At 36.8% G+C, this 12,986-nt stretch overlaps 1 protein-coding gene across 1 annotated transcript; it reads right to left on the bottom strand.

Annotated features, from left to right (window-relative positions):
* Positions 1-265: 265 nt before the first annotated feature.
* LOC126967935 (histidine-rich glycoprotein-like) lies at positions 266-1,544 on the bottom strand. Its single transcript, XM_050812635.1, has 2 exons — positions 1,492-1,544; positions 266-1,173 (listed from the first exon to the last, which is right to left on the bottom strand). Exons 1-2 carry the CDS (start codon positions 1,501-1,503, stop codon positions 508-510), a joined length of 678 nt encoding a protein of 225 aa, XP_050668592.1. The 5' UTR covers positions 1,504-1,544; the 3' UTR covers positions 266-507.
* Between the last annotated feature and the right edge of the window lie 11,442 nt (positions 1,545-12,986).

Here is a 12,986-nt window from a genome sequence, read left to right as displayed (position 1 = left end):
CTTTGTACAAAATGCCGGCTAGGGTTCGACAGCAGCAATTTTTTCTTTCGTAAATCAGCTGTAATGTGCATGCATTTTTATGTTTTAGTTTGATTAGCTAGTGATGTTACTGGAGTAATGAGAAAACATCTTATGTCTCAATGTTACAAGCGCAATTCTTATGCTGCTCAGTAGTTTGGGTTTTATCATGAATCCTGAGCGGCATTTTATTGTAATGTTCAGCTTATAAATAAAGCGATTGTAAGAAATAATATATCCGTTCACATTAAGGTTTCAACATCTTTATTTAATATCACATATCCACTTGGACTCAACAAACATCGCTCAGTCACAATACTTTTGAGATTCAAGCTATTTTAATACTTAATACATAGAAATAAGGCAACACATGGCAATCATTCATCCATTCACATATTCAGGTACGTTTAAAAGACAAAGCGCTACTCTAATAGTAACAAGGCAAAAAATACAAAGCCTTCAGTCTATGTAGCTTAGCTTAGAAGGTATTTAATGATGACCAAAATTGTAAGACTCTCCGTTGTTTCCTGATAAGCTTTGCTCCTGTCCGCCGTAGTAGTGATCCTGAATTTGTGGTTGGTGACTCTCAGCATATGCTTTCAGGCCTTCGCCACCCTCATAACCACCAGAATAGTGCTCAAAACCACCATGGCCGTGTTCTGCTTGCTGTGCGCCAGCGTGCTCTAAGCCGGCGTGTTCAAAGCCGGCGTGCTGTAAGCCAGCATGTTCAAAACCACCGTGTTCAATACCTGCATGCTCTAATCCTCCATGTTCTGAGCCAGCATTTTCAAAGCCAGCATGTTCAAAACCTCCATGGTGCAATTGGGCGTGATGATCAGTATTCTCTCTGTGGTCTTCCAGCACGAGACCATAGCCATGATTGTGCTGAGTCTCAGGGTGGACTTGCTTCAGATTCTGTTCACTATGTCCCTTCTCTAATGGATGTTTAAGCAAATGGCTGTGTTCCTTCTTCACATAAACCGGAACTGGGTGAAAGTGTTCGAATTTGATTGATTGATGTGACTTCGCGTGTTCGTGTTGAACTTGGTGATGGTGACCTGATTCAGCAATTGGTGCTTGGTGTTCGTAGTGTGGGGTCTCCTCGTGAATGATACCAGGGAAGGCTGCTGCCATCGAAATCAACCCCAGGAATATCTGCAACAAAAAAGAAACACCATTAATAATCAATATAATGCAGAAAGGTTTAATGTAAAACATTCCAAGTTAATTAAATCTAATCTTAGTTGGGCTATAACGGTGACAGTGAATATAAATTCAATGAAAGCGTTTTAGAAACAAGTTTCACTTGAAAACACTAAAGGAACTATCACAATCTCTTGTGCAATGAGAAAGGCTTCCTCATATAATAATTAAAGTAATTTATTAGTGGAAAAACAGTGGCGCTTGATTGGATGCATTAATAACTAATTAATGTTGAATACAGATTGAATTAGAACGATTAATTTCACGCACATGGTGATACATGGTTGTCCCGTTATGTACTGTTCACTCCACACGATTGTCGGTAATGCCAGCAATTGCTATTTGCATCGCTTTTATACCCGTTTCACTCAGCAGATATGTGTGAGTGATCTGCTTTGGTTACGTATTGCAAATATTAGACGACGGGACATTGGCACTCCAATCGCGTAGTAACAATAGGTAAGAGTAGAAACCAATAAGTAGAATAAGATAGAGTTTGTAATTATAATTGTTGTTTATTTTTTTTATCACTAGCTTAGAACTTGCAAATGAGGACTCATAATATAGTGTAAGTATTTTAAGAGTGTCGCTTGCGTAAAGATAAATGTCGCGAAGTAGTGCTTCTGGATAAGTTGCCTTTTGATAAAACGTTCTTCACATTCAAAGAAGAACAACTATATATTTCACTAGCGCGCTACACACTCTTTTATAATATATTAAAATAATATAATATAATATTAACACACTTTTACACAAATTATCTTGCCCCAAACTAGGCATAGCCTGTACTATGGGTACAAGACAATGATATATTTAATACAATGTATTTACTTAAGTATACATAAATACATATAAACATCTATGACTCGGAAACAAACTTCCATATTCATAATATAAATATTTGCACCTACCAGGATTCGAACCCGGAACCTCTAGCTCAGAAGGCAGGGTCACTAAACACTGGGCTATGTGGGTTTTCTTTCTTTTACGATCTATCTTTAAATGCGTTGCTTTTCATCAGATGGGCGATGGTTCGATCCCCGATTTGTGCGTTTTATTCGACGCTCGAAGTGGAAGTAAAACAACGTGAGGAAACACTGAGAAGATCAAATTTAAATTTTATGTATAGAATTGATCAACTAGCAATCAGCTTACAAGGGCTTCAACCCAGCTTGGGTTTTTACACAATATACATTTATTTGCGGAAAATAAACCTTAAATACCTTTTGCTTATGTGATATTTACATATCATATCATTTTAGTAAAAGTGTAGGCATAGGTATTCATAAAAATTAATTAAATATAGCTTTTCATATTACATCTTAAGACTACCATAAAACTCAAGATCATATATATATAAAGTGGAATGTAGACGAAGTTTAACCACTTGGTTGAAATCCATGAATTATGTGGAAATGGAAGAGCTATTTAACTACACGGAGTAAATTTTAGGTATACCTTCTTGATAGTACAATAAGTAGTGTTTTACGAAAAGTAACAATGACACACACCATACACACGCACGCATGATCACACACACACATACACACACGCACACACACACACACACACACACACACACCCACACATACTATTATTATATTTTTAGACCAAATTTGTGATCCCTAGTTTTTGGTACTGTTAATTTTAATTGATATGGAAGAGCGTGGCCTTCTGGCACAGGTGTTTCTCACTTAATAGAAGGACACATCCACTATTATGTTTGTACCATTTCTGTTACTGAAATAAATATTTTTCGTTTTTCATTTTCACCATAACTTTGCATTAAACTTTTGATTTGAAAAGCTTTAAGACAGTTGGATTGTGCAGGCTCAGCCATCACAGTCGATTATGTAACCCTCGTTCGAGTCAACTAAAGGGAGCACAATCAAAATTTAACAGAGTAAATAATACTCAACACTCAGACCGCAATATTTATGCAAATTAAAACTTCAAATTTTTTTAAATTCGGAACGTGTGTATTACTCCAGAAACTTCTTCATTTCCCGCCATTTTTAATAATATCATCCTACTAATATTATAAATGTGAAAGTTTGTATGTCTGGATGTATGTTTGAACTTCTTTAATGCAAACACTACTGAATGGATTTGGATGAAACTTTGCAATAATATAGCTTACACACCAGAATAACATATAGGCTATAATTTATAAAAATATTGTGTGAATTATCTATACATTTAAATAAAATTGGAGTGTCTGTTTGTAATATTGAAATAACCGTTTTTTATTAAATGTATATTATGAATACATATTCGGTACATACACCAAAATAACATTTTTTACAATTTTTGTCTGTCTGTCTGTTTGTTCCGGCTAATCCGGCGACTTTTATTGGCAGGTAGCTGATGTAATAAGGAGTAACTCAGGCTACGTTTATTTTAGAAAAATAAAGCAATGTCCAAGAAACGGTCCAACTCTAAAAATAATATATATGGCAAAACAACGTTTGCCGGGTCAGCTAGTATTTAATAATATTGAATCTCAATTACGCAATGTGATGCTAAAGACTACAAAATTGGAATGATTGCCTTGCACAAAATGGATACGGAGTCGTCAGTCATTTTCAATACACTTGAACAACCAAGCTGTGGAATGAGCTTCCTTGTGCAGTGTCTTCGGGAGGATACGACATGAGATCACCTTCCTTAAAACTCCCAAACTAAAGTTTTTATGTCAGACAAATAGGTTAAATTTTTGGAAATTTATCACTACAATCAAATTTAACGTAACTTGGATCGCATGCTCAGCTATCTGAATTCAACTTTAAAGTAATTGTTCAATGTACTGTATACAACGAGCAATCTTTCCATTATATTTTACAACATAGCATATAATTATAAGAACTCGCGAAGTACACATTAACATTCTTGTATCGATAATTTTCTGCAAACCACGTCACAGTCGGTCATTTACTTATTATGAAATTTTCGCTGTTACGTTTACCAAGACTATAAGCGGTTTATCTTTTATTGTTACTGTACATACCAAGCAATTAAATACGATTTGTATTACATTGAGTCTTATACTATTATGTACAACCTTCTATCGTTTCTGCTTCTGCGATTTCCTCAGTATTAAATTAGTATCGCGCTCAAAAGGCATAAAAGGCATTTATTTTCTCAAAATTGATTCCTTTAGAATTCTTTTTGATGCCATTTCTAATAACTACTAGATACTACTACTGCTTCGGAAACAAATGGCGCGCGCCGCAAAGAAGCGGCGCAAGAAACTCTCCCAGCATTCTTTTTTTGCGCTCTTTTCAATAAAAATATACAATATTATACAGTCATTTCCATCGCTATAAAATAATCACAATCTAGTCCCAGGCTGTCCGATCATTTAGATATTCAGCAGTGGAGTAATAGGATTTACGACAGAGCCATTTTTTTTATAAAACATTTAAATTTATTTATAGATAATGCCTGAACAGTGGCTGGGACTTTATTATAGAAGTGTAAACATTTACCCTTAAAGCTATTATGTATCTTATGAAGCCTCAATCGATAACTTAAAAAAAATAGAGAAAACAAAGCACCATCTCTAAGATTTTTCTATGATAGAAACAGTTATCATTATTATTTAAAGATACTTGATTTTACACAGCTATGAATTCAGGGAACACATTTCCCGTGGTCAAGAACTTATAACAGGTAAGCAATTTGCATAGGAAGCGTTTGACCGATATATAGTTATTTATTCATGAACTACCCACAGAGTTACAGTATATACATACATATAAGTCGTACAAAAGGTTACATAATAAGTAAAGGCTACGTAAAGTTATGAAAATATTAAATTTATATAAAGATAGGTTTAAGAAATAAAAATAAAAGATTCTACCATTTCACCATCCATCTAAAATTTACTGCTGCATCGAGTGTTTTAATTAAATAATATTTAAATGTTATATTGTCGGTGAACAGATCAATGGACTTATCATTAACAATATGTCCATTGATTTGAGAATAATTTAGAAAAGTTATATGTAGAAGTTGGTGGATACGAAAACGAATTATCCACGAAGAATACTATAATAATAAAGCCTTTATTACAGTTAACAAAACATAAAAATTTACTTACTAACTAATACACATACTATAAAACATTTTAATTAATTAACCTATCTTACATAACTATATTATTAACTTAATTATTTGCAGTAACTTTTAAACAGTCTGTGTCCTCTTTCTGTTAACTGTTTGTCCTTCCACAAAGGCCTCCTCCATGGTGGAGGAAGAATACTATAATACATGCCAATTTACAAGGCACAACACGATATGATATCGAATATTTATATATCGAATCAGAAATGAGGAGATCCGTAGAGAAAAGTAGGACCGATCATCGTGGAGAACTTTGGGGGAGGCCTTTGTCCAGCAGTGGACGTCTTCCACCTATGATATATATGATATGATATGCTGCAGTCATTGATGGGGAGTTACAACAGAGCCGCAGATAAGGAGTCGCAGTCGCACCACTCTGGATCAAAAAAAATCAAAAATGGAATTCGTGTTGCAAATTTCTAAGTATACCTATATAATATCACCAGCCATGTCTCACAAGTTCAATACACCGATAGATGCGCCGCGCCAATATCCACCGAACGATGCAATCAAGAATTGAATAATCTTTAATCAAAGAAGAATTGGAATAATCTTCCATTGCGTAATAGCGCGGAAAAAAGCGCTCTTCACTTAGGTACAACTAGAAAATTAGGAATGCACGCTTCGAAGTCATTCATAATTTGGTTAAAATTAATAATAGATGGCAATTAACGTAATAAGGCTAAATTGATGACTTCTACGTAGCTTCAGAGAGTGAAGCTGAAACGTAGACTTCATTACATTTATATATATATTTCTTTTGTGCGTGATATTTGTTGGAGGTGTCGGTAGAAATTAGCCGTCTGGAAACTTTCAACAAAATCGCTGTCTAAACCCTTCGACAAACAAAATAATGTATAGTGGAATTGTGTATCTTATATAGGTCTACAGAAAAGTCCGCGATGGCATATAACCAGAGTGGATATATAACCAAATAGATATTAGTTTAATTAATTCCATCGGGAAACTTTTCGAAATATCAATTCTCTCGCGTCTTAATCAATACATCGCGAAGCTTAACCTGATACCCGACATACAGTTCAGGGTTCCGCCACCGCCTCGCTCGTGTCCCCGCAGGCTCACCGCCTATATCTTCATACGGATTCAATTCCACGTTTTTCGATGTCGCAAAGGCCTTCGACAAGGTATGGCACAACGGCTTAATATTCAAGTATGTCTATCTCAGGATCACATACATTATCTATTTTAATGCTTAAAAAATTGGCAATATGACGCGGTAATGTAAAAGTTGTTAACACAAAACGATACTAATCCTTATAATTTTTTATTAGTGCATATTATAGAATTATTCAGAAATACGTTTTTGTTTCATTTTTAACTCATTATACTACATTATTCCCGCATACTTCGTGTCGGGTCACCTAGTTGATTAATAAATTTGACAGAGAACTTGCTGTTATTTAATCAATCAATCATAATCTATAAATTTTTAATTGAACCTAGAGAATCGTTGATAATATAATTAATAAATTGTCAAGTATTTAACAAGCCTGTTAATATTTGGCTCTGATAATTAAAAGTTTTTATATGTCATTCGCCCTGTGCTTTCCCCGGGGCATAAAAAGAATATGGGTGTCCCAGGCCAATGGGTGTCGTAAGAGGCAACTAAGCGCTTTTAAGAAGTGGGAGAGTCACGCTGCCGTCTTTTGACGTCAGCACAATCGCGCCAGACTCGTCCGGGTTAATTACCACCCTCGCACAGAATACCGGCGTGAAGTAGCGGCCTAGTGCCGCTATGTTTCGCATGGGTTAGTGTCGCGGACCGGCCACCCCCCCCCCCCTTCCCCAACAAAGATTATGAAAGCGGTCCTTAAAGAGATAGTACCCCAGGAGGGTACCGGCTCCCGAGTCGGACAATCCCTCCCCGAGCACTCTAGCTCGGGCTGCCCTTCGTATTCTGGGGAGGGCACAGAACCGCGCATGACCACGGACAAACGAGGCAGTAACACCACGGCACCCCGCTCCACGCGGACTTTTGCAATATCAGGGGAATTCACTCCAACTTAAACGCCGTCCACCACCATCTTGAGACAGCGAAGCCGGCCTTGTGTTTCCTTACGGAGGACCTAGCGATACGTCATATACGTCGCTTCATTGTGTGTCTTCTACCGCATTTATCACGGGGAGCGTTCCGAAGAGCTGTTTAACCTGATTCCTGCCGCCGAATTCCACCTTCGCACGACACGCCACAAGTTAGGATATCATCCCCACCATCTGGATGTGTGGCGATCCTCCACAGTGCGGTTTACAAGGAGCTTTCTTCCACGTACTACAAAGATGTGGAATGAACTTCCTTGTGCGGTGTTTCCGGGACGATACGACATGGGTACCTTCAAAAAAAGCGCGTACACCTTCCTTAAAGGCCGGCAACGCTCCTGTGATTCCTCAAGAGATTGTGGGCGGCGCTGATCACTTAACAACAGGTGCCCGTACGCTCGTTTGTCCTCCTATTCCATAAAAAAAACATATCATTCATCGAATTTATTATTCAAAGTATTATTTACAGAATAGCTATTTATAACATTATTTTATAAATAATATTTTATGTTCATTACGAATTCAACCTGAAGTGGTACTTTAACAGGTGTGCAATACAAGAAGTAGGCTCGACTTACACGAGTTTGTCGGTTGTCCCGCAATTTACGATGTCATACAGTTTCGTGATAAGAATCGATACGACCCTCAGATTATATTAGCCATGCCGAATTAAGATGCTGCTTAAAAACGTCTACGAAACGAATGGCTTACATATTACTACCGGTCCGAATTGTAAGTATTCAAAATCTAAGTTTGGTCAAGTCCTTTCTACTAGTGCTAACCGCGATTAAATCGGTCGAGCCGTTATAAGAGGTTTACACACACACACACACACACACACACACCTTCATACAGACGTACGGACACCATCGCGGGAATAGTGAAGGAAGTTGCCTAGGACCTTAAAACGGCAATATCTAATAAAAACCCGATTTTCGAAAAACGGGGTAAAACCAATAACTTCCCGATATTAGAAAATTTTCAAGCGGGAAGTTAAAAAAATCACGTAATTAATATACCTATCGTGAAATGATGGACGAACTCTGTCTACATACACCCTTTAAGGATCCTACGGCGCTTAAAAATAATTAAGATAAATTATTACGGTCTTGAGGATGTAATTTAAACTTAGGCACAGTAAGACCAGCAGAAGTTAAGTTGATACCCAGACCACCAGCTCTTGTAGACAACATGAACACAAACTTCTCACTGCCTACAGCATTATATTCTTCAATTTGTCTGTTTCTGTCTTCATGTGGTGTTTGACTATCCAAGCGACAGTACTGAAAGTAAATAGCATAATGGCCCTAGCCTCGATTTCCACATCAATTTTTTTAGGCATAGTGAGTTAGGGAAGGCACGCTAGCCCAAGCAGGGACGCAGTAGATTAGGAGGACATTGGGGAAAATTATGTAACGAAAATAGCACCATTATTGACATCGGTAACAAAATATAATTTTCATGGGTACAACTAGTTAAATTATTACTTTCAATGCTACGTGAAGAAATAAGAATAACACTGAGGTATTAAATACTCTGGGTATTTAAAAATACATAGTTTTTATGTTATTCCATACCGAAAACTGTTTACGTTTTGGTTTTGGGTTGGTTGGTTTATAAATACTTATATTATATCGTATAACGGTCCTACATCTCACGCTCTCATGTAACGCTAGAAGTGGTTACAGAGCCGTACGACCTTACGTCGAGAGTCCGTACAAAAGCTTCGCTTAAAAAAACCTTTAAACGGGGTGCATCACTCACTTTCAGTTGAATGTCGATGTTGTCTCGTCACATTTTTATACGCTTTATATTAGCTTCACTTGTATGTTTGTATGTATGTTTGTAACTGACTCCCTTTAGATGCGATTTTGACCCACTTTAAACGGCCAGATTTCATTCAAACTTAGATATATTGAGGACTGATGACAATACACTAATTTTAATAATTTAATTTGCAAACAAACAATTTTGTCAATTCATATAATTTTTGTCTATAGTCAATAAGGCAGGAATTGATGTTAAAGTACTTAATAGTTTTAAAAATACGCTTGCATAGAAAATTTAACTAAAAATTAAAAAAAAAAAAATAATTTAAGAAAACTAAAAAACACGCTTTACATAAAATTCAACAAAAAAATGGAAAATAAATTTTAATAATTTAAATTGGAAATAGTGTAAAAAAAATATTTTATTGTAAAAAAAGCGTGGGGTGCTTTTGAAGATATTATTAAACTAAAACTTCTTCTACACTGTATGTAGTTACAAACCTATCTTGGTTGACACCGATTCCAAAAATAACAATAATCGTAACTAGAATTATATTAATTAATTAGATTGTATAAAAAAAAGCAATTATTTTTCTACTTTTTAGTGCATATTATATCTATTCCTTTGGAATAGTGTTTTTGAAGTCGGTTGTTTTTTTGTTAAAATATTTTTTATTTTAAGCTATTGTTTTCTCATAGAAAGTAAGTAAGTATCTACCTAGTCTGTATATCGCTGAAACTAACTAATATCAAACAAAATATATAAACTAAAATCAGATCTAGAGCGAGTTAAAATATATAGAGTGTATAAATTATTATAATAACTTGCAAAACAGTTCTGTTACGTAGCAGAGACATTACTGCCCGGATCTGTTTCCTTCGTAACTTGATAAGTCTGTAACAAATAATCTGATACAAGACACATATTGAAATAAATTTGGTAACAAAAATATTATGTTAACGGTTTGCTTTGTCTTATCACTAAACAGAAAGTAAAATGATTAAATTGTAAGTAATAATAACAGTATAAGCCTTTATTCAGGCAATATTTTCACAGTGTGTTTTACTTAACCTTGAATATTTACATTGAAATAAAATTATAAAATTTAGACTTCCTCAACAACCTTGTTTGTCTGCATATTTTTGGCAAAGCCCTGCTCCAAAAAAAAGTTGTAACTACATTTTAAATCGCAATTCGCAATTTCCGTTTGCGTTGATGTCTTTCCATTAACGATATCATTGAGTTTATTATTTTTACTCTGGTCGTAACTAGTTGCCATTGAGGCTTTTTATTTCAGTAGTCTAAATATATTTGATATTTGGGGAATTGACAAAAAGGTAAAAAATAGGTTATTCAATTATTTTCACAACTGTAAAGATGTTCTTCTTTCTATTATTATATCTAGTCCAGCCATAAGTTCTGTTACAAATAAAAAATGCATTTTTTTTTAAATGAAGTAATGTAATATTTTTTGCTCGAACCCGAAGCCCGTGAATGCTGGAGTGCCCCAAGGCTTTGTGCTATCTCCTACGCTGTTTCTTCTGCATATCAATGATATGTTGGACACCTCCAACATACATTGCTATGCAGATGACAGCACTAATGATGCCGTATACACGGGCCATGCAGGTCTCTCTCGGGAAACCGTCGACCAGTGCCGGGAGAAACTTGTGTCTTCTATCGAGTCCTCTCTTGAGAAGATCGCGGAATGGGGTAAATTGAAGCTTGTCCAATTTAACCCTCAGGAGACTCAAGTTTGCGCGTTTACCACTAAAAAAAACCCATTTGTCGTATCACAGCTCTTCGAGAACACTTCTCTTAAAGCCTCGCCTAGCATCGGAATACTGGGTCTCGAAATCGAGAGCGATTGCCAATTCCGTGGCCATCTGGAGGGCAAAGCCAAATTGGCTTCGAAGAAGCTGGGCGTCATCAATAGAGCACGGCAATACTTCAAGCCTCTCTTCAGCCTTCAAGACTCAGTGCTCTGTGAACGGCTGGATCACTTGGCGTTGCGTAGAGATGTCGCTTCATTGTGTGTCTTCTACCGCATTTATCACGGGGAGTGTTCCGAAGAGCTGTTTTACCTGATTCCTGCCGCCGAATTCCACCTTCGCACGACACGCCACAAGTTAGGATATCATCCCCACCATCTGGATGTGTGGCGGTCCTCCACAGTGCTTTCTCGCTCGTTCGACAAAGCTGTGGAATGGGCTTCCTTGTGCGGTGTTTCCGGGACGATACGACATGGGTACCTTCAAAAAAAGCGCGTACACCTTCCTTAAAGGCCGGCAACGCTCTTGTGATTCCTCTGGTGTAGCAAGAGAATGTGGGCGGCGGTGATCACTTAACACCAGGTGACCCGTACGCTCGTTTGGTTGTACGCTCCTATTCTATATATAAAAAAAAAAGTGATACCTACATATTTATTAACGTCTCAGCAAAAAATTAAAAATTATTCTATTTGAAATGCCGACCTTTAAGTAGTTTTTATCTGTTTGGCCACGAATCTATGGATTTACGCACTGTTTCAAAGGGAAATTTCGCCACTGCTTGCTCCAAAGATTTTTAAAGAGACTCAATGTCGCCGTGTCCTTTAGAGCAGGCCATGTCCTCTAAAACTGACCATAATTTGAAGTCTAAAGGGTTGAGGCCTGGGCTAGATGAGGGCCAGTCTTCAACTCTTATAAAGTCCGGAACGTTGGTTTCAAGCCAGGATTGGGTAGTTCGTGCCTTGTGACCAAGTGCAGAGTCCTGCTGGAAAGTCCACGGAATTTTTTAGAACTGTATTGCTGAGAGGTTTCACAACATGATCCAAGACTGTATCTTGATTCTTGATACACTTTGGCTGAAGTTTTCACTCCTTTTTGACAAAAATGTAGTTTTGTGACTCCTTGATAAGATACGCTCCACCAAACCATCACTGACGCAGGATGATGACCACGTTGTACCTTTCCAACAACTTGAGCAGCTTCTTTAGAATTGTGAGCGTACACTTTATCATTTTGCTTATTGTAGTGTTCTTTAATCGTAAACATTTTTTCATTGGTAAAGAGAATATTTCTGTGCCTTTCACCTGCGTATCGCGACAGACGCGTTATGATCGATAAGACGCGTTATGATCGATCCACTCTGTTTAATTGTAAAGATTGATTTGGGGCATGTCCTGTATAACGGCGATAAGCACCGAGTTTCAGGTCTTGTTTTATAATACGCGACAGAGTCCTAGCGGAAATCTTCATTTCGCGATAAGATTTTTTGCTTCCTAATGGGGTTTCGACGAATTCTGTCTTTAACAGCATTAACAGCCATCGTAGTTCTAACAACACGCGGCCGCCCCGATATTTTCTTTGTGCAAGGCAATCACTGCAATCCTATTTTCTTCATATATTCAACACACCATTCCATATTGTAATTTGATAATGAACACGAAAAAATATGTGAAATGGTGCACAATTGAAATAAGTTTTAAAAATAATAAACGTGTTCTAATTTCAAAATAATTAAAAATAAGAAAAAAAAAATATGTTAGAGTATTTATGGCCAGAATAGTTATAATAAAAGCAGCTGAAGCCCATTACTTTACACGGTCGCTCAATCTTGTCGTGTAGTGAAAAAAGTATACGAAATTGAATAAAAAAAAGGTCAAGTACAAAAAATACCGCTTCGAATGTTTACGGTCCCATCCCGATACGTTCAATATAATATAATAATTTTGCAACATCAGTGCAAAACTAATAACAATTTAAACGCCGTCGACCATCACCTTGAGACGGCGCGCCGCCCTTGTGTTTCCATGCGCAGATGCAGGTATG

Source organism: Leptidea sinapis, chromosome 14 (genome assembly GCF_905404315.1).
Source record: "Leptidea sinapis chromosome 14, ilLepSina1.1, whole genome shotgun sequence".
In the NCBI taxonomy this organism is placed as follows: domain Eukaryota; kingdom Metazoa; phylum Arthropoda; class Insecta; order Lepidoptera; family Pieridae; genus Leptidea; species Leptidea sinapis.
Note: the sequence above shows the minus strand (reverse complement) of the source record. Positions and strands in the feature narration are given on the sequence as shown.